The sequence below is a fragment of the Uranotaenia lowii genome, chromosome 2 (assembly GCF_029784155.1).
Source record: "Uranotaenia lowii strain MFRU-FL chromosome 2, ASM2978415v1, whole genome shotgun sequence".
Classification (NCBI taxonomy): Eukaryota; Metazoa; Arthropoda; class Insecta; order Diptera; family Culicidae; genus Uranotaenia; species Uranotaenia lowii.
In genome coordinates this window covers 74,198,323-74,221,712 of record NC_073692.1, presented here as the reverse complement: position 1 = coordinate 74,221,712, position 23,390 = coordinate 74,198,323, and the positions used below count along the sequence as shown (strand labels likewise).

At 32.1% G+C, this 23,390-nt stretch overlaps 1 protein-coding gene across 3 annotated transcripts in view; it reads right to left on the bottom strand.

Moving 5' to 3' along the window:
• LOC129747761 (pseudouridylate synthase RPUSD2-like) overlaps nt 1-23,390 on the bottom strand; it is a 716,686-nt gene that overhangs the window by 132,544 nt on the left and 560,752 nt on the right. For all 3 annotated transcript variants that reach the window (XM_055742110.1, XM_055742108.1, XM_055742109.1), the window contains one exon: nt 9,421-9,510. In XM_055742110.1, the coding sequence (XP_055598085.1) occupies nt 9,421-9,510 (90 nt within the window). The remainder of the gene's footprint in view (nt 1-9,420; nt 9,511-23,390) is intronic.

Here is a 23,390-nt window from a genome sequence, read left to right as displayed (position 1 = left end):
AATTGGATTTTTTAAAGTCAAAATTACTGCTATATCACAGTTAAAATAAGTTTAAATATAAAGGAGCTCAAAAAAATTACTAAACTATTATTGTGACCTTGTAAAATAAAACGCCTTAAAAAAATAGGCAATGATTGCAAAAAAAATGGTCCTTACTTGTTTGTATTTCAAATCGATTAACCAAACAAACCAAATTTTGAGTTGACAGGTATAATATGAGCAGGAAAACATGTCAAATATACTCATTATTGCCGTTGGCCACTCCGTTTTATGGTATCTTACTGAAAAATATAAGAAATATTTTAAACCGTTTGGATTTTTTTTGGAATAAAATCTTACCAAATTTCGTTCCAGAGGGCGAATCCAAGCATTGCATTGTTAAAGTTTAAGTAATAATCAAACAAATTCAACGTTAAATTTTGATTTTATATTTATCAATTAAATCAATAGTATTTTCTAATTTTGATCAAATTTTGTGAAGAGCATGAGCAAAATAAGTTTTATACGGGTCTCTTGACATGAACTGAATAAATTATGAAACTTGGAAATTAGACTGACAAATGTGTGCTTTTTAAATCTTAACCATAGAAATTTCCAACCATAATCATCATATTGATAGACTTAAAAAATTAAACACCAAATTTGATTTCCTCCACTTTTTATGATGCCTTCAGTTTTTTCTTTATCCTTCATTAACCGTCATTATATTTCAATTTATTATACAGAAGAACAGTATTTTTGGTGCCTACTTACAACATTTATAATCACAGATTTTGTCTAACACTTCTAATTTTTGTTGAAAAATCGAAAATATTTATTTTTGAACAAAAAAAAAACAATGATAATCTATAAGAAATTAAAAAAAAATGATTTTACTTATAGTAAAACCAAAAAATCGAATTTAAATCAATTTATTATCGTTTATTTAAAACAGGCTTGAAAAAACTTCAAGTCTACTATTTAGAAAAATCATGATTATTTGAGGCATGATATGAAAACCGTGGGACGTGTAAACTCTTGCTTTTTTTAAATAGCAAAAAAATTATGTTTTAAAATTCTACGAAATTTCCTTTAAATTATTATTCTTTTCAAATGGAAATTAAAAACAAGTATAAAACTTCTGCGAGGTTTTTTTTTTTTTTTTTTTTTTTTTTTTTTTTTCTTAGAAGTAAAAAACTACTAATTTTTGAAAAGTTGATTTATAATATATCGGATATATTGTTAGGTTCTGTAAGAAATATTTTTTTGAGGAGATTATTCATAAGGGTGGCCCAACATCAGTCTATGGTGAACAGCCAAGCAGAACGGTGCACTTGTCGCGGTAGCTCCGGTTCGCGTCGTTTTGGTTAAGTTGTGCCTGTTTGTAGATTAAGTCAGGAACTTGAAAAGCCTACATGTTTTCCCTTTATCAAATAGTTGGTGGTGATTAAGAATAAAATTTGGACTCTGCTTTTAAAATTGCATTGAAAAAGTGATGGTTTTAAAATGAAAAAAATGGCTTCCCACTTCCGCTACGACGCCGTCGCATTTCATTATCGAGTTTGGTTTACGACAAAAAATGTGGATACGAAGATAGGTTGATTTGATTGGTTTCTAGTGAAATTTTTAAGTTACGAGAAGGAAGAATTGGTGACAAATTTGGGTTTATTCATGGGATTATTGAAGAAAGTGGAATTGTGTTTGAAAGAAAGTTTGCTGTGAAATTGTGTTTAAAACAAGAGCAAGTGTAAAGCGTACGGCAATGCGGCAAAAACGCACCGAATCCGTGAATTTCTTGTCTGGAGGCTATATTTACGGTTGTGTGGAGGTATGTCCAGAATAGACTCTGGAAATTAAAGTACAGGCCGAAAGAAAAGTAAATTGGTATCTGATTGAAAAAATGGCGTCAAAAATTTTGTGTTCATAAATTCTCGCCGTATTCGCTTATTAGAAGCTGCGCTGACAGCATGCTGTGTGTCTGGATATGTGTGCGTGTAGTCTGTTCTCAAGGTTCTCAACGAAAACGCTCAGGTACATCAGGTTATTCAAGAATAAATGAGTGCTATGTAGGAAAACAGCTGCAAGAACCTGCAACAGTGCCGAAGAAGAGTGGGTTCACTCGGTCTGGAAGTAAAAATGCACTTATTGGTCATCAAATAGAATTGCCTGTCGTATCTGAAATGCACAGGAGTCGCCTGCTTAAACTTGGTGAGATTGTTCCGATTTCTCAATAACATATTTTGTACTTGTACCTTAATTTTTACATATTTCTACCAACTCTAGGTTTCTGGTTGTATGTTTATTTCTAATTTATCGATGTGATTTATTTTTGGTTACAGATCGGGTCACAGTAATCGAAAAATCGAATACCTAATCAGCAATTATTCTTTACAGATGGTCATTTTCTTTTGTAAAGTCACAATTATATAAAAGCGTTTATTATTTTATATTTTTATGTTTCACAATTGATCACCATGTTTACCCGTATTTATTACAGAAATATTTCAAGAGTTTCGAGAAGAACAACAGCCATTTAAGTTTTTTTTAAATTATTGACTTTCAGGGTGATTATTTTTTACTTTAAGTGCCAAGTTTACCTTCATCACGCTTGAATTGAATTTAAACCTACAATTTAACATTCCTTTTCAGCTTTCACCAGAAACAAAAATCGTCCAACAATTCGCTGCTCGTCATTCGTTTTATCTCATAACAATAATTGTTATCATATGGTAGGTTTGACATGTTTTAAATCACCATATTTTCAGGAAAATTGGTTATTCACTTTTTCTTCAATCAACAATAGTCTTGACTTATTTATTTTATCTTTATTTTGTACTTGGTTTATGTTATTTTGCTTTCAGTTTTGCATTCTGTGCCCTTTTTTAATCATTACGAATCCATGGAAAATAGTATTTATATTATAATTTCATTAATGTTGTGTTGCTACCTTATACTACCAAACATTGATTTATAATATTTATTAATTTATCTTAAAATTACACAAATTATAGGAAAAAATAACCAACGAAATTACAAGTGAAATATTTTTAACAACTTTTTCAGAAAAAATTCGGATATTCATTGCAAAATTCGTAATCCAGCTCATTCAATCATCATTTAATCATTTTTAATATTTTCATTTTTAACACATAATGTTTATCTGTACAGAAAATAAAATAAAATTTATCGGTTCCTTTTATTGTGAAATTTTCATATTATATTTGATTAATGTGATTTTGAAGATCAGTTTGTTTGTAATATTTCACATTTATAGCTTTTTATTTTTTTCCTTAATCGTTCTTTAAATATGAAGGATTCCTCTAAAATTTGTTTTAAAATTGGTCCATTACTTCCGATTTTGATAAGGTGATTATGACTTGTAGGCTCATGATACTTATGGTTAATAACTTTACACATTCTAATCGTAATTTACGTGATCAATGCTACTAAAATCAATCGTTTTGTGTTTATGATTGTTTACCCTATATTGCTGCTTTGAAAATAATAACACATTAAAATAATTTAAATTTATTGCAGGTAACTATATTTTTAAATTTACTATTACATCGATTACAGAGATTATAGGAAAAAATAACCAACAAAATTACAATTGATGTATTCAATTCAATTTTTTTTGTCGTATTTTATTGTAGTTTTGTCTTTTCATTAAGATGCTCGTTAGTAACGAGTTACTTTCTGTTTAATATATTACATACTAATTTATTATAATTCAAAATGTTATCTCACTTATATAATCTAATAACTAATATTGATTTGTTTTTTTTGTATGGCTGTCCTTTTATAATCATTTTCAATATATTGTTTTCCCAGGTTGTGCCGTATCGTTATGTTTCATCAATCAGTGTTTATTTTTCCAAATTATAAGGCTTTATTTTTTACAGCTTTATACCTTCATTATTCATTATTTCATTCATTTGCATTTTCAGTTTCCAGTCATCATAGTGTGAATTGCTTATTTTTAAATTATTTTCTACATTATTTAAATTGTGTTATCTGTAGAATCTGAATTAGGATATTCTCTAGCTGTTTGTTCTTAGCACAGTTGTTTGGAGTTCTTCAATTCAAAAAGGTATTCACTTACTTAATTGCAATTCATTAATAAAAAATAATTTTTCGAAGAATTTGCAGCTGCAGACACATATTTTCTATGGATTCTGTTTTATTTTTTTTGATTATCATTCATTATTCTATGCTATATTATATTACATTTGTAACTATCATATGTTATATTATTTTCCATTATATAACTTTATTCATATTATAATATTGTTCTATTATATTTCATTATAATATTTTATTTTATATACATCTTTATTCCATCAAACGAATGGGTTAGGGGCATCAGGGTATCCTTCTTTTGCAAAAGGAACAGGTAGCGGTATGTGCTCGTTACCCGTTTCGAATACTGGACGTTTCTCAATTTATGTCAAGGGAATTTGGCATGGCTGAGAAAAAGATAGTATTTGATTACTTTTTGTAAAATAAGGACGCACTCTTTTTTCGGAAGCCTTGGCGGCGGGATTATAATTTGCATGCTTTCTCGGTTAGTCAACAATACAGTTATAGTTGCTCGAGACTTTTTACCCTAATAACCCTGGATACCGTAAGTGCCTCTGCTTACGATTCTATTCCCTTGGTAGTCTCATTGGGTGGCTATGGTTGTTTTGGGTGGTAACCAAGATGGACGCGCGGGTTATTTTCTTGGCCATAACTGCGGCGCTGCCGCAAACCCAAGGTGGATACATACATACATACATACATACAGATTATTCATAAGGGTGGCCCAAAATTGCACTATATCTGGGATTCAGGGGGCTCAACCTTCAAATGATTGCTAAGGGTGTAAAAACAAACTTTTGTAAGCCGACGACTTAGAAAAATGATGTTTAGAGGTCGCACTGGTTCAATTTATGGAAAAGGCAAATTTTTTGACATTTTTTCCTAATAACATTTTCAGATCTTGAAAAAGTGACAAAAATGTGTCTCTAATATTTTTTAATTTTTTTTAATGTAAATTTGAAACTAAAAAGTTATTTGGACTGTATTTGACCCTCAATTTGTATGTATGATTTTTTAAATAACGCAGTACTATGAATATTTAATCCAAAGTTAACTTTGGATTAAGATTTTCAATCAACATTGAATTCAAAAGATGCGCAACGTTATGATGTGAAACTTTGCAAAAGAAAGTGTCACAAATTTCAAACTTTTGCTAAGAATTGCTTTATTCTATAATGTGGATGAGTTTCGAGCAATCTAAGAACCAAATAAACTCCCGATATAATTTTTTTTCATTCTTTTAGCGATCCTTGAATCAGAAGAACCATGACTTTTGAGCTTATACCGTTTTGGCTCTGAGAACCTCATATCTTCTAAAATATTCGAATTTTGAATATTTATCATTTTTTATTTAAAATCTGAATTGTGCATTAGACTGAATTGATTTGGGGTCATTTTTGAATTTCTCAAATCCTGGAGTCTAAAAAGCTTTGTCTTGGTCCGAAACTCATCCATGATTTTTTTGCAGAATTTTTAACTAACCTTTACATGAGTACATTTGAACTTTAAAGATTGTATGGGAAAATTGAATATTTTGTACTGAAAAATCAACATGACTTTTGTTTCTTCTGTGGAACCGAGCCTGCTTATGGTTTCTGTGCCAATTTGTAAATTCTTGAAAGGAAATTTACCGCTTAACAACTTTGTCGAAGACCGTAACTTCATATTCTATTAGAAAAAAAAGTTTTTAACTGTAAAACAGGGGAATGTCTTTTCGCAATGATAAACATTAAATTCAATTGACATCGCTGCAGGGTGCCTAGCAAAGTATTGCATGACTACTTTTCATGCAATACTTCGCGAGGCTCCAGCAGTGATGTCAATTGAATTTATTGTTTATCATTGCGAAAAGACATTGCCCTGTTAAACAGCTTATAATTTTTTTTGCCTAACAAGATACGAAGTTACGATCTTCAACAAAGTTGTTCAGCGGAAAATTTCCTTTCAAGAACTTATAAATTGATTCGAAAACCATCAACTGCCTTGGTTCCACAGAAGAAACAAAAATGATGTTGGTTTTTCAGTACAAAATATTCAATTTTCCCATACAAACCTAAAAGTTCAAATTTACTCATGTAAACGTTACTTAAAAATTCTGCAAAAAATCATGGATGAGTTCTGGACCAAGACGAAGCTTTTCAGACCCCAGGGTTTGAAAAATTAAAAAAAGATCCCGAATCGACTCAGTCTATTGTGCATGTTATTTTTTCATTTAACTCAGTGCATGTTATTTTTTCATTTAACAGTTGGAATTGCTTTTTCCGAATTGTTTTTTTTTATTAAATGTTTTTGTGCTAAATTTCAATTATGAATCTTATTTTGACTTGGCAGTTTCAGGTTCATACTAAAATTGATTTTTAAACCTTTTTTAACCTATACGCCTCTGGTATTTGAAAGTTATAAGTTCGCTCTGTTTTATTTTTCTTAAAGTTTTATTATATTCCAAAATTTGAATATACAAACATGTGTATGTACTGTATAAATTTTGTATAAATTTTACGTTTTTTTTCCAGATCCAGATTTTTTTTCCATATGATGAGATTTATCTTTTGAAATTAACCATCTTAATGAGCTTCTGATTGAAAGTTTATGTTGAAAATGGGATCCCCCGTCATGATAAAATTTAGAAAACAAAAAAAGGAGGAACATTATTTAAAAATAACGCGGAAATAGATTCCAGAACAAGTGAATTTAATCGGAGATTTCTTAACATATTTGAATTTTTATCACATTCAACTCCTGGATGAAGAAATATATAAACAAAGTTTTGAGTTATAACTAAGGTAATCTGATGAGCAATTCAATATCGGATAATTTAAAAATGAAAAATTAAATTCATTTGCTGCCTTTTAAAGTAACTTAATTCTCTATTTAATGTTGAAGCACTATAGATATTGTTTATCACAGTAATTGGGAAAGTTATCCGGTACAACTGTGTTCGATGTTTTCTCTTGGGCTCAAATTTGCAGACCTCTTCTCAGAAGGCAAATGATTTGCCAACTGAGTTATATCGCAAGCCTCCTATAGAGTTATTGCATTTTTCACATGAAACTTTAATCAGAAATAAAAAAAAACAAAATTTTTAACTTTCATTTTATAGTTTTAATCTTGAAGTTTTGCAAAAAATACATTTGGTTGATTGAAATGAGGTTTTGTTGATTTAAAAAGTTATAATATAAACACTTGAGCTTTCTCTAAGATAGGATTAAGATTAAAACCCGGTTTATAAAAATAAGCTCAGTTTTTTGTTGACATTAAAAAAATTTTAATAAATGGTTTCTATAAAAAAATGTTCAATTTATAAGCATGGGATAGTTAAAAAATCAATAAAATTTCAGAGATACAGATTTTTCCAAAAAAAAAATATATGAAATACAGACACTCTGCTTCCTCTAGAATGTACATTAGACTGCCTCAAATTTGTATGGGAAATTTAAAACCTGTAAAATGTCATACGCTGCAGGCTAAAATTGATCCTGGGTCTAGTACAAGATCTCATGCCAAATTTGGGCCAGATCGGACCACGGGAAGGGGTCGCTTAACGAGCCTGAAGTTTGTATGGGATTTTGAGACGTTTTGTTCGAGAGGAACATGAAAAACCAGTTTTTCGTCAATAACTTTTGTCTCCTTCGACCGATTTCTTTCAAAAACAGGTTTTCTTAAAGCCTAAATTATGACAAATATTTTTTTCGAAGGTTTCATTTCAAATAAAGTTAAGATAAAAAAGTTATTAGGCTTCAAAAATTGGCTAACTTTTTTAAGGGTGATATTCATCACTGTTTTTATGAGGCGACTAAATGTCCGACCAGAACACTCAATGTGAAATACATGCCGTTTCGTCAAATAATGACTTATTTTAACCATTGTTGTTGCGCTCGATTACAATTTTTGATATTTTTCTAATATTTGAGTTTGGATGATATTCACTTGATAGTTCAAAGAAGTAAGGGCGGAAAAATGCTTGACCATTTAAAAGAAAAATTGCATAACTACAGGGGCTTAGGAACATGACTGGACGATTTGTGATGCCAATAAAAAAAACAGTTTTTCATCAATAACTTTGGTTCCCGTCGGCCGATTTCTTTCAAAAACAATTTTTCTAAAAGCCTAAGTTATGATCAATATTCATCCAAAGACTGCATTTCGATAAGAGTTAAGATAAAAAAGTTGTTAGGCTTCAAAAATGGGCTAACTTTTTTTACGGTGGTATTCATTACTGTTAATGAGGCGTCAATATGTTCGACCGCCCAAACTCATTGACAGTGATTAATACCATCCTTTAAGAAAAACCGTTTATAAAAGAAATCGGCCAACGAGAACCAAATTTATTGATGAAAAACAGGTTTTTCATGTTTCTTCCAAGCAAAATGTCTCGAAATCCCATACAAACTTCAAGCTCGTTGAGCGACCCCTTCCCGTGATCCGAGCTGGCCCAAATTTGGCATGAGATCTTGTACTAGGACTAGGATCAATTTTAGCCTGCAGCGCATAACATTTCACAGGTTTTGAACTTCCCATACAAATTTGGGGCAGTCTATTGTACATATTTCCACCTCTGGGCGACTCAACTGCCAACAATTTATTTAGATCGAAAAACACATGTACCAACGCTTTATGATTCCAATTAAATGATAATTCGTCCAGTCATGCTCTTAAGCCCCTGTGGTTATGCAATTTTTCTTTTAAATTGTCAAGCATTTTTCCGCCCTTGCTTTTTTGAACTATCAAGTGAATATCATCCAAACTCAAATATTAGAAAAACATCAAAAATTGCAATCGAGCGCAATAACAATGGTTAAAATCAGTAATTATTTGAAAAAACGGCATGTATTTCACATTGAGTGTTCTGGTCGGACATTTAGTCGCCTCATAAAATCAGTGATGAATATCACCCTTAAAAAAGTTAGCCAATTTTTGAAGCCTAATAACTTTTTTATCTTAACTTTATTTGAAATGAAACCTTCGGATAAAATATTTGTCATAATTTAGGCTTTAAGAAAACCCGTTTTTGAAAGAAATCGGTCAAAGGAAACAAAAGTTATTGACGAAAAACTGGTTTTTCATGTTCCTCTCGAACAAAATGTCTCAAAATCCCATACAAACTTCAGGCCCGTTGAGCGACCCCTTCCCGTGGTCCGATCTGGCCCAAATTTGGCATGAGATCTTGTACTAGACTCAGGATCAATTTTAGCCTGCAGCGTATAACTTTTTCAAAAGTCGGGTCATTTGGGGCAGTCTAATGTACATATGTCTATATTATTTTTGTAGAGAAAAGTAAACATTTAGTGAAAATAAACTAAAAAAGTACACACCTATAAATTTTGTATAGGTTCAAAAAGTGATAAAAACTTCAAAACTTACCTTTTTGAGATCCTTGGCCGGTTCACTTTCGTCAGCTTTCCGCTTCTCGGTCGAGACCAGTTTGATTTTGTCTTTCTCGGACATTATAATCTGAAAAAAAAGTTAAAAAAAAAACAAAATAAATTGTCAGTAACTTTCCTCCAGAGCTGTAACTACTCTCGACTGTTTGTTTTGCGAAAAAACATTATTGGAGTCAACAAATGGGAAATTTATTTGCTTTAGTAAATGCGTTACCAAAATAATCGGCAGCTCCCGGGTTCGATTTATTCATTTTTTATTTTCAACTTGAACTCACCACCCGCCCGCAAACACATGTTGTGATAATGGAAAATTTACTCTCTAATAACCATTCCGGAAAATGTTTATGAGCTCATCCCGCCCCACGCGGGTCGGTCTTAAATTGAGTTCGTAAATAAGCTATACGCTGCCGGCCGTGGTCGTCTCATGACGGCTCTATAGAGTAAAATTTAAAGTTTGTTTAGAAACGAAATGGCATCGACAGCTCAGCATATGGCCATTGTCTTCCAGAGCCATGTGGGTGGTGGGAGGTGTATTACAACATTTTTTCCTTTATTTTTTTGGTTTTCTATCTTGTGCTGCCGACTATTCTAGAATTGATCGTTTCCTGCGGATCATCACGGTCTAATTTTGGAAGCTTGGACGTGCCTTGGGATGAAAGAAAGCAACAGAAAGCAGAAAAATGGAGGCAAAACAAATGGGTAGGTGTCACGTTTTTCTTTATTTTCCACGGCCATCCCCAGGCAGCCAGGTGATTGTTGTTTGTTTGTGTGTTAAGCTGAAAATTAAACCGAGCAAAAAGCGGATGTGCTTCTAATGATTTTCCTTTTTTTTTGCTCAATTCACCCAATTTCGTTCGTTCACATCGCATCGCTAGTGGGTGGGATTGAATTTCAATTCATTTGCTTACTCAACGACGATGACGGCCGGCGGGGAGGAAAAATTGCTACAAGTTACAGTTGAGAAATGTGAAAAGGAAAACGAGATACGAAACAAATTTCAGTGTCTGTCTGCTGAAAGCAGACATGAAACGAAAAATTCTTTCCGGCTGCGTTTTGCCTAACAGAAGTGAAGTAAAAAAACCGAAAGCAAGATGGATGTAAATTCCGGAAAGCTAATGAACATGGCCCTGCAAACAACAGAAAAACACTCAGCTTAGCGACGAACGACTCAGTAAAAACGACGGTGTTAAAATGAAAACAGCCCCAGTGGATGAGGCGCGATTTATGGGCTGCTAAATATTGTGGTAATCTGAGCTAATGCTATCGGAGCGGCTGGCCAACAACGAGAAAGACGACGACTGCCAGAGGAAATATGAAGCTGAATTTTAATGAAAGAATTTCATGGTTTCGGATTTCTGCATCGGGGCAGATTACAACCGCAAATTGTTGCTTCCATTCCACTGAAGGACAAGTGAGAATTTTCCAGAGAAATTCCCCAGGAAGCAAAGACTTTTCTCGAACAGGTTGGCTGGTAGTTTTCCCGGAAAACTTGAGGGTCGATTCGTTGCTTCTTCTTATCTACTGGACATTTGAAGATCACCAAATAAATTGTTATCAGGTTCTCTCAGCATAAAAATCAAAAACATTGTCAAAATTGTCAAAATTGTCAAAATGTCAAAATTGTCAAAATTGTCAAAATTGTCAAAATTGTCAAAACTGTTGAAATTGTCAAAATTGTCAAGTTTATTAAAATTGTCAAATTTGACAAAATTGTCAAAATTGTCAAAATTGTCAAAATTGTCAAAATTGTCAAAATTGTCAAAATTGTCAAAATTGTCAAAATTGTCAAAATTGTCAAAATTGTCAAAATTGTCAAAATTGTCAAAATTGTCAAAATTGTCAAAATTGTCAAAATTGTCAAAATTGTCAAAATTATCACCATTGTTAAAATGTCAAAATTGTCAAAATTGTCGAATTTGTGAAAATTGTCAAAATTGTCCAATTCGTCAAAATTGTTAAAATTGTCAAAACTGTCAAAATTGTCCAAATGGTCAAAATTGTCGAAATTGTCAAAATTGTCAAAAAAGTTGTTATTGTAAAAATGTTCAAAATTTTCCGGATCTAGCAATCAAACAATTGAGTTCTTAAATTTCCTTGATGTCATCTAGAACATTTTTTTTTAAATTGGACGATCTTAAATTTCGATTTTTTTAACAATGGTTAAAGTTCTCATTCGCCATCATTTGTCAAACCTCTACATACAAACTAGTAATTTTCTTAATTCAACGATTCGGTTGATCTCACCACAAACCTCATGCACATATGCTTCCGTAATTCGAAACAACCATAACACTGCATCATTTGAATTGTTCTATTCAATTACCAACAGCGGACGAATTTTCTGAACCGCCAAACCCAGAAAATGTCTAGACTAATGATTTCGTTAGCAAATGGAGGGAAAATTACATTCATTCACTCATTCAACCAGAGAGAGAATATTGCTTAACTAAATTAAACTACCAGCTCAGCTGAGCTAAGCAAGTTTCGTAGCGTTGCGCCTCGTCGCCGTGTGGGTCTGTTTTTGATTTCCATTTTTATTTTTCCTCCGACGCCACCGTCCTTCCTCGAGTTGCGGTTAAAGTCAATAAATAAAAATTTTCGGGAGGAGGCCAGTAATTTTTCCACCAGTTCCCGGGTTTAATGATTGAGAGGTTTTTCGTTCACCGGCATTCGAATTTCCATTTTTCTCTCCCGTCTTGTTGTACATTTTCCCGAGCTCCGGAATCGGAAAATTGAAATTTATATTTAATTTTTTCTCCATTGACACAAATTGCCCGGGTTTGTTTGATTTTGTTTTGGTTGCTGCTGCACCGAAATGTTTGCTGGGTGGGATTTGATTTGCTGAGCTCCCGCGCTAATCTCCCGGGATCTGAAACGAACGCGGTGTGTATTTTGTTAATAATTTTTACGATCGGCGGGAAACATTTGAAGTTCTGTTACGACTTTCAGCGGAATCGTTTTTGGTGCTTTGAAACATTTGCCTTGCTTGTTAATTGTACGCGTTAAAACGCTATTAAATTCGTTTCCAATCGGCCCCATCAACATTAGCAATGATTTATGTTTTGGTTTTTTTGTTGCTAAAATTACTCATGGCTTGAAACTGAATTCTGAATGTTTTGATTGTAAACAGGCTTAGAGCAAAAAGCATAGCTAGGAAGTAGCCAGTCATAGGTACTCGCTCACTATGCTTTAATAATGCATGGCTAAGCAAATAATCATTTGTAATATTCACCTCTTCTAATCTGAACTATCATATGGACTAATCCGATGATAATAAATGCACTATTAAATAACCGTCATTTCAAAAATCGTTTTGTGTTGAGCCAAATTTCGGCTGCGTACTGTTGTTTTCATCCAAGTGCAGAAAATTTTGTCATTTTTTATCTTTTTTCGCGAAGAAATCTGAAAATGCGCGGCATTACTTTCGAGCAAAGAAATCGGATTGTGAGTAGTCTTTCAATTAGAAAACTAGCTAAGGAAAAAGGTGTAAGTATCGGTTCAGTTCAAATCGCGTTGAGAAAGGTTCTCCGAGACGCGATAGGAAACCTGGCCCTGCTGACCTTACAATGGACAAGAAAATAAAGATTACTACATGCGGCATCAGTACGGGATTTGCATAAGAAACCAGGTACTTCATCGACTAACGTTATACGGACCAAAGAGAGAATTGGACTTCAGACCCATCGGAAGCAGAAGCAGTCAAAAAGGAGTACCAAACACGCTAAATCCGTGAAACCTACGACAAACTCGGAGACTCTGCGACAAACTTCTGACCAAAAAATCGGGTTGTGTTACTATGGATTAAGGAAGCTACATTAAACTCGACTATAAAACTCATCGAAGGGAGACGATGTTCCTGTAAATAATGGGATTTGTGGACCAAATTGTACTAATGGTCATTTGCGAGAAAATTGAAGAGGTGGAAGACCTTATGACGGTTTTTGTAAGATATTTATAATTTCGAAACGGTAAAGCGGTAAGGTAGGTTTTTTAGACCACTTTTTTTAACTTTTTGTGACCATTTCATTAAAAAAAATTTAAAAAAATATTTCTTGTCTTCATGATGTAGGCATTAACTTCAGCTTTCATATGCATAAGGCAAATATTTTTTTGGACGTGTAACATATGAACTACAGCAGTTTTCGTGAGGCATGTTTTTTCGGATTTTTTTTCTTTCATGCTGAATAACGAGAAAACTTGTAACTTTAGCTGTATATAATGTTCTAAACATATTTTACTGACATTACAAGGTTTATTTTGATGTAAGTTTTGTTTTAATTGATTTAACACGCCAAAAGTTATAACGATTTGAGCTTGTGGTGTCAAATTGACACTCCTAGTGCTGATTAGGGTAATGAAATCTAATGCGGATGAGGGTTAATGAACGTTTGTGCAATTTTTCTTTTTTTTTCGCTTTGCATTGGAAGATACCTGGAGGTTGGAAAAACAACATGGGTCGTCAAGTTACAGTAGAGAACATCAAGAAACTCCTTGAGCGAATGTTTGCACGTAGTACCACTAAATTACAGAATATTTGAATAAACCAGATTGAAGTCGCCATCGGATCTTGGAAGATGAACTTCAGACCAAGGTCTACCAACTCCTAAGATTTTAATACCAGTGCAATAAAAACAAGAACTGGTAAAAAGAGCGAATAAAATAGACTCCCTTCGAAACCGAGAGAAACCTGACGTTCCAGTGAGGGATGTGTTGGCAGAGAATTTTTCCGATAAACTCTTCACGACAGATTTTGGTTGCCAGAAAAATCACGAGCTAATGCCGAAGTACTGAGGGCTACCAGGCTATACCTGCATCGTTGAAGGTCTGAGCCAAAATCACCCGTAACAGCCAAAAGGAAAAAAGTTATTTTTTTTGAAGGATTTGTTGTTGATTTGATGTTTTGTTCAGTTGAAAAAAAAAAATCATTCCATCTTTGGATGTTTTTTTCTGCGAACAGGCATTTTGGTCGCTTAAGAACGATAAATTTTCGTAATTTCGCCGATTTCATGGTTAGTTGTGCGTACTGTGACATGCCAATAAGCCTGAGGTTTAAAATTCGATATTGATATTTTCTATGACATTTTTTGTCAAACAGTGCATGAATATAAAAAAATTAATAACATTTATTTTAAATACCATTTGATTATTAATTTTCAAGGTCTTTCACATTAATTGTTTTTTGTTTTACATAGAAACTTTGGAAAATACATCCTTAATTTTTTTGAAGTGATGATAAGGATTTGTGTTAAGAAACCCTTATTAACAAAATAGGAAACGTACTTTTATCGATGGTTAAAATTTTAAAATTTACATCAAAATATGGTGAACTTAGCTTAAGATTGCCAGAAATTCACCCGCACGTATCCGTGTCGGGCAAATCCGGTCTATTTTATATAAAACCTGGCCAAATTCAGGCATTCTATTCTCAAATTTTCAATTAAAAATCCGCCCAGACAACCATTTGGTGGGTATTTCGAATTTGCAACGCAAATATACATGCAAATATACCTGTAAACATATCGTATATAATGTAGCAAAACCAGTATATACGTACCATTTTGGAGGCCATATAGGTACATTAGCAAACATATTCTTGATTTGGATTGTATTAAATTACGATTTGCATGACTTGTCATGCGCATCATTTACGACTACCCTGATTCTTTTTGGAATAAACTTTGACAATTTACATCATCATATAGATGATTGAGGTTGTAATATACGACATTTTTCGTAACAATATGGAAAGTTTGACGACTTATTTGGTCGTCTTTTGCGACTTGAGTGCAGAGCTCTCATTTTCCGTCAGTTGAATAAAAATAAGATTTTTTTTTTTTATACTTTAAACCAATCTGTTTATTCAACCATAAAAATAATAAAAATAAGATTATTTCGTATTTTGCTGTCAATTACAAGTTTATATCGTACAAATTTATTATTTGCCTGATTGCTGATTTTATTGTTAGTACCTGGACTTGATCCCCTGACCATACGATCTGCAGCTCATGATGGTTCCTCGACGCCATCTGGAATATATAAATTCAAGGGGATTTGCTTCAAAGACATTAAACCAAAAGCAAATCATATATTTCTATAACTTAAATCTTTCAAATCGTAAAACGCGTCATCGATGATCTAAAAATAGACCAACATTTTGAAGCCTCCTTTAATTCGATTCCAATCATCGATGTCCCATTATCATAAACGATTTTATTGAACTTTTTTGTATTCTTTTACGATTGCCAGCAAATATGTTTTACGAAAATCAGTCATGCGAATTAATTTGCAAAGGTATACGACTGCATGCACATTATTACGAATCAATGCAGTTATATACGTTTTTTATTTCGAATTATTTTATGCATGACACGACAAAATCTCTCAGTCACGGCTGATCACCGTATATCGGTTGTTTCACGGATTTTTTGCGAATTGTCATACACAAAGGTCGAATTCATATGTACATAAATACGAGTCTCTCTTCTTGTCGTAATAAAATCATGCAATGCTTTTAAATACGATAAAGAATATGCATGGACCGCACATTGTAGGTGCAGATATACGAAAATGAGTATAAATAACATTCTATACGATGTAATCTGTAAAAGAAAATACGACTTCTGGTTGTCTGGGCGGGCATTATCCGGGAAAATATGAAACTATTCCATAAAAATTAATTTAAAATAAACATTTGAATCATTATTTTACCTTCGAAAAATATAATCAGATTTTGAATCGGTTTTTAAGCTTCCGAAAAATCGTTTATGTTTATTTTAATAGATCTTGCTTAACAGATTTCGTTTTTTTTGCGACAAAACTTAAAATTTTAATGATGCCATTTTAATTTTTTGTTTGATTTTCCAAAAAAAAATGTGAATGAATCCGTACAAAATTAGAATATTTTCATCAAAATTCCCTTAAATTCTTTTCTCAATTTTTTTATTATTTATTTTTTAAAAAGCTTTAAATTTCCAAATAATTTCTTTTTAACATCTAATTTTCAAAAGTAAAAGTTAAATATTGAAATTTTGTTTTCAGATTTTTATCGCCGTCATAACTATGTTATAATATTTTTTTTAATGGCATTTCGGCGAGATGAACTCTAGTAGAATGAAATCGAAAGATAGGAAATGATAGGTGGATAGTAAAGCTAGGGCGCTTTGGAGAATAAACATTGAAAGGTGGTTTTGAAAATGTAAGTCTAGGGCATGTGGGAGAAAGCTTTGAGATTGTTCAGTAAGTCGCTGGTCGGTTGAATTTTTGCTCGATTACGTGTGTTGGTACACATCTAATCCATCGGGTTTATTCTGTATGCGAGCTGCGATTGCTTCGCCTCCCATACAGAATTAACCGTTGCCGAGCAAAGATTCAACCGATTAGTTTGAGCTTTCTCCCACATGCCCTAGACTTACATTTTCAAAACCACCTTTCAATGTTTCTTCTCCAAAGCGCCCTAGCTTTACTATCCACCTATCATTTCCTATCTTTCGATTTCATTCTACTAGAGTTCATCTCGCCGAAATGCCTTAAAAAAAAATATTATAACATATTAAATAAAATTTTGCGGCTCAAATAAGATTTATGCAAACTCGATCCTTGTTACAAGTTAAAGTTTGAAATTTGATTCTCGTAAAAACTGCAATATTAATCATGTTAAACAATACGCCAAAACATATGGAATTCCCTGCGATTCCTTCAAGAGAAGATACGTGTTTCTTTAACATAAATTACTTTTCATTAAAAACCAATTCCTGTGGATGGTTTTTTTTAAAATAAGTTTTTCATAAGACAAAACTTGCCAAATGAACTCAAACTCAACTTTATTTCAGTCATTTTCAGCCGGCTTGCAAATATTTGTAAAAAGAAAAATTTCAAATGATAAACCTGTATCGCCATTTTAAAGGTTTGTTATATTTGAATTCTGCATGAGAATAAAGTTCCTGAACTTCGAATCTGAATATGAAACAACGACTCAGCGTGATTTCTAAGTTTGTTTTTATTATTTGGAAAAATAATAACTAAATTTCAAAAATGCGTATGAGTTTCGAAAATTATGAATCAAATTTCGAAGTAAACGAACGACAATTCAATTTTTGATGATAGTTCGAACCGAAAATCAAAAATCCTAAACCGGATACTTAATCGGTAATATGAAAAAAAATAATAATAATACAATTTCGATGATAAGGAACCAAAATTATTTAAAATTTCGTATTCAGAAATGAACTACTACCGATAAGTGAGAAAATTTTGGAAAATTGTAGCTGAATTATTAAAATTTTGATAAAAAAAATAACAAAATGTGATTGTAGAAAAGTAGTCGCTTGCTTTTAAGGGACCTTCAATGGGGGGTTTAACCCCAAAATAGATCCCCCCCCCCCCCCCCCCCCCGTTCCAACGGCCATGTCTCTCGAATAGTTTGGCTTCTAGAGTACGGAATGGTACAATTTTTCCAGCATTGTTTTTGCAGAATAAATTTGCAACAAAATTTACAATACTTGAAAATATCTGGGCATTTGATCTCGATTTTTTCATCATAAAATCCGTACAAATCTCTGCAGAATTCAGTGATAATTGAAGTATAATAAAATGACTAAAACCACTTTAATTTTCATTTTTTCTAGGAACACGTCAGTGGCGTTCAAATTTCTTTTCGAATTAAAAAAAACATTTAGGATAAAATAATCACAGAATAGTTGAGCCTAATTCAGACCTTAGTTTGCTTTATATGTCCATTTTGCTTTGAAAACCTGGGAATGTCCAATGTCAATCCAGGGAATCCGGATTACATACCCTACAATAAATAATACATCACTTTTTCTCATGAATTGAATAAGGAAAATATTTCGTTAGCTTCCGGCGAATTCTGATAAGAAAGTATTTTGTCCTCATTTAAAAAATAAACGGCTTCTACGGAGGATTGATTAACTTTTTCTTAGATTTGTTCAAATTTCAAAAAATACAGAAATTATCCATTTTTGACAGAAAATTTACAGAAATGTGAATAAGTGAAGAAAGTGAAGGAAAACATTTTAAATGCTTTTAAATAGTAAGTTTTCGCGGGCTTTGTTGTGAATAAAATTTATAAATCCAGGCAATCTTGAAAGCTCACTTTAAAGCGTAAGTAAGAGTATTTCTGGCTTGTGATATAGCTCAGTTGGCAAGTCTGTTGTCTCCTGAGCCGATGTCTGCGAGTTCGAGCCCAAGAGTAAACATCGAACACAGTTGTACCGGATAAGTTTTTCAATAACGATCCGCCAACTGCAACGTTGATCAAGCCGCGAATGCCATAAATCTATATCTATATATATATATAAAAAGTAATTTCCGTTTGTTTGTTCGTTTGTATGTTTGTCTTCAATAGGCTCAGCCGCCTTGAGAGCTAGAGAGCTGAAATTTGGCATGGGTGCTCATTAGGACCAGGAATGATGAAAAATGTTTTTAGATTTTCGGATGACCCCTTTTGAAGGGGGTCGTCCATACAACAACGGTTTTATTCCCACGAATCAAAAGTCATGGCACCCATTTTGCGAACCGATTTTCGTTTCCGTTCGTTTCGTTGGCGGGATTATTTTCACCATCACCATGGGCCGGGTATTAGAAACAACGACCATCCAGAGCTCACATGTACTGGATAGCAAAGCTTGCTGAGCATTAAAAATTTGGAAGTGACAATTTAGGCGGGTGTTTTTGTACCTTCTACTGTTCAAAGCACGTGCTACCGGTACGAGATATTTGGATACAATTATAAGCCTAGATTTTGATTGAAAAATACAACTAGCCTGTTAGGAATATATTGACTTTTAAAGTGCTCTTTACCGCCGCTGGGGAGCTTTAAGGGTCAACCATTTTTATATTTTTGGAATTCCTCATAGAGAAAGAATATTTTTTTTAGAATCAGAGTTATAAACTCAAGGCTGCGATTTTAACGCTTCAATTGGGATTTTAATAGGGATTTTAATAGGAGATTTTAATAGGGGATTAGAAAATTGATTAGATAATAAAATTTGAGGTTTTGAATTTTATACAATTCTATTTCACTGACCAATTTCTTACTTTTGAGTTATCATTGATGACCAATGTGGTCGATTCTACCATCCATTAATGGGATGTTTGTGCCCATGAAAAAAAAACAGAACTAAAAAAAACTTTTTCATAATATAAAAATGGTGTTTTCTAGATAATTTGTTTTCGATAACTACTAGCTATTAGTAGAATTTTCAACATTTAAGGTAAACTAATAATAAAACAGTGCGAAATTGAAAACCGAAAATATTCACACATGCAATTGAAAACATGCAAAGCAAGTTTTCAACATGCTTCAATAAAGTTCGGAGGTTTTTTTTAATTCTTAGTAAATGAAACTTAAATAAACCATTTTACAGGGAGATCATCCATATTGAAAAGTGGGATAATCTTCAACTGATATTTTCATTAGATAGGGGATGGAAAAGATAAAAAAAGCAGTTTGATCTTTTGAAGATAAAACTATTAGGCCAAATCTATTCAATCTTCCTAAGAAAAGATGGTTGTAAAAAATGTTTTTCATGAAAAGATGAGTTAGCATACCAGGATTTTTCTTGAATTTCCACTTACTTAAATCTTATAACTATAAATGAATATTCTCAATAAAAACTTTAAAAAGACTAACTTAACTAACATGGCAAAACTTGGGCCAAATTTTTTATAATGGTGAATATAAAAATTCCAAAATTTCGAAAAGTCAAACGATTCATTTTGATTTACATTTTATGTGAACCCGAGCAAGGCCGGGTAAAATCAGCTAGTATGGTAATAACGACTATAAGGGTATATACGGACGATAGTATTGGCGAAAAATTGGCCTCAGCCAAAACCTCAAACTTTGATTTGCTGGCGGCCTCACCAGTGTTGCTAGGTGCGTTACTAAAATCAGTATTTGTTTGATTTCATCTAATTATAATATTTCTGAATTGATTAAATTTTTTAAATGTCAACAGCTAAACATTTGAATTCATTATGAGGCGTCCCAATATCGATGAAGATAAGCCATATTTTTCTAATGAATTTAAAACATCTGAAAAATGTTTTCATATACTGCTTGATAGATTCAAAATTTGTTTCTATATTCTAAACGAATGCCAAATCATTAACTGTTACAAAAAAAAAAGTAATTTAATGAAAGCCCGTCTATGTTGACTTTGAAAATAATCTCCTGCATGCTCTGATTATTATAAACAAATCCACATAATTCGCTACATTGTTTAAGTGTGCGATACAGGCAGCTGTTATTCCATTCGGACAAATGTTGCAATCAATTTCTACGCATTTAATTGCATTTCATTTTTTTCTAGAAATCTACGGGAATATTGCAAATTCTCAGTACTAATGAAAAGGTTTTTCAATAACAATGCAATAACAATGCATTTAAAAAATATAATCATTTTCCAAATATCAATGCACTTGGCAACCCTGAACGCCCAAATAAATCAAAACACCAACACCGTGTATCGTTTTTTCACAGGGCGAATTTGTCGATATGAGTACCAGAAAAACGCGTTTATCGTGCGCCCTTCTCAAAAATCGATTCTGTTCTCCCATGGTTTGAGGTTATGGCTGAGGCCTCCTGCTAAGGTGGTGTTCGTGTAAAACTGTCAATATATCCTAATAATCGAAACAAAAAAAAGCGTATTTCCATTATTTGCAAATGTATTTGTTAAACCCCCCCTCCATGAGGATCCAACACGGCAGGAAAGATTTTCTACTCTACACTAAAATTTTTAAATTCAGAACCAAATTATGATAATAGAGTAAGGTTAATCAAGAGTATTAATCTAGACTGAAAGTCAAAAATTCGGCTCCACTTTTTCAAAAGTTTCTCACTTGTTCATCTAAATTTCAAAACTAAATACTCAATTTAGAATTAAATTAAACCTATTTCGAAGGCTCTGATTCCACAATTCCCATAACCAAAATTGTATTCCTATTTTCGTTTCGGATTCTGTATCCAGTTCAAGATTCTTGATTTTCAGTTCGAATAATCATAAGAAATTAGAAATGAAAAGCTGCATTGAAATCCTGGTGAATATTTGATTTTGAATTTCATATTAAATTTAAATCATATTTTTGGAGATCATATGCATTTTCAATATTTTGGTAATAGTTTTCTGAATATGAAAAAAGAGAAATTTTGTTTTATATTCAAATTCAAAGTTCTTTAACTTAATTCTTACACAAAAATCAAAAATTTAAAGCATCGAAATGGCAATCCAAAATTGAAAAGTCAGATTCATATTTTAATTCTGATTTACAATAAAGATTGAAAATGACTAATTTGAATAGTGAATTTTGATTAAACCTGAACTATGGAATTCAAATAATTGATCATGAATAAAGGCTCTAAAACGTGGCTCATAAAATTCTGATCTGGAATAAGATTTGGATATCGTATTTTTTATACATTTCATTAATCGTATGGAAATTCGGATACCAATTCAAAGCGCAATTTTTGAATTCCGTTTCAGAATTCCGATTTAGAATGCAGATTCAAAATTCTGAAAAAGGTTTAACTTGTAAATAAATTTTACAATCAACATAAATTGATGAGGAATTCAAGAGATCATGAACTTAACACATTGCGGACCATATACGAGATATCTCGTTTTTGCGCTTGCCAACAGTGTGTTACACTTCGAAGTATAATTCGAATGCACTGAATTTGAGTGTTAAACTTTATTCGACGTAATTGAACAACATTTGCCGTTACTTTGCGGTCCTTAATGCGTTAAGATTACTTGTCAATTCAATTTCCAGATTTCAATTTAAAAAAAAATAGTTTATAAACACCATTCAATTGAAAATCACCAATAAAAGGTAGAATTTGAGTTCTTAGTTTCATCCGAAAACCCCATTTTTTTTTAAATATCACTTAAATATCACTTTGAAATTGATTCTTTATGAACAATATTTGCTGTTAAAACACATCTTCACCTAAAAAATATGCAATTTTTTTACATTTCTCCAGTGTAAAATGTGTTTTACATAATTAACACATTGAGGGCACCAAAATTCGGCATTTTGTCTTTCAGAAATCAGTTTTTTGAAGCCAAATTTCATTCTTAAATCATTAATCTGGTTAAAGTCTGCATCAAGAAAATTTGCTCCAAAAATCGGATTATTTGTACTTTTTACTTTTTTTTTTTTTGAAAATTTGATTTATTTTCATTAAAGGTAAATATCTTTTAATTTGCAAAATAGTTTGAAAGATTGGGCTTGTTGGATTTGAGTATAGAATATGTTTTATTATGAGAAAATGAAAACTCTCCCAAAAAAAAATTTATGTCCAAATCAACTATATTTTAAGCATCAATAGAAGCGAACTGACATCATTTTTTAGGTTCAGGGCCAATTTTCTTAAGTTACGATTTAATATGAAAACTTTAATGTCGAAGTACTTAAATTTAATAATCATATAGTTACAAACATAATTTGTTTTATATTTTTTTGGTATTCGTGAATTATTGGGAAAAAAAATCATAGGTAAAAATTAGTCACCAAACACCCCACCCCCCATGAGTCTGTTCTTTCTACGGCCCTGTATTTGCATTATAAGCATAAGTATGAGTATTTGCCTTAATGTTAGGTCATTATTGAAATTTGCGTTGATTTATGCATTCAACAGCCTTTTTGATTTTGAAAAAAAGGTAACTGTAGACTGTAGCTGACTGAATAGGATCAATAGGCAGTACTGAGTTCCATTATTGAACTCCAATATTTGAATATTTATTAAAATTTGAATCTACGATATGAAATTCTAATTGAAATTGATTTAGCCCAAATTTTATTTTTTTTTCATTCTGATGAATTTTTAATTATCCTCTAAAAATTAAAATTAAAATCGAGATAAAAGTTTAATAGTTAAGGTAGTATTCTATAATGCATTTCCTTATTTTCGTTTTGGTAGCGAACTTA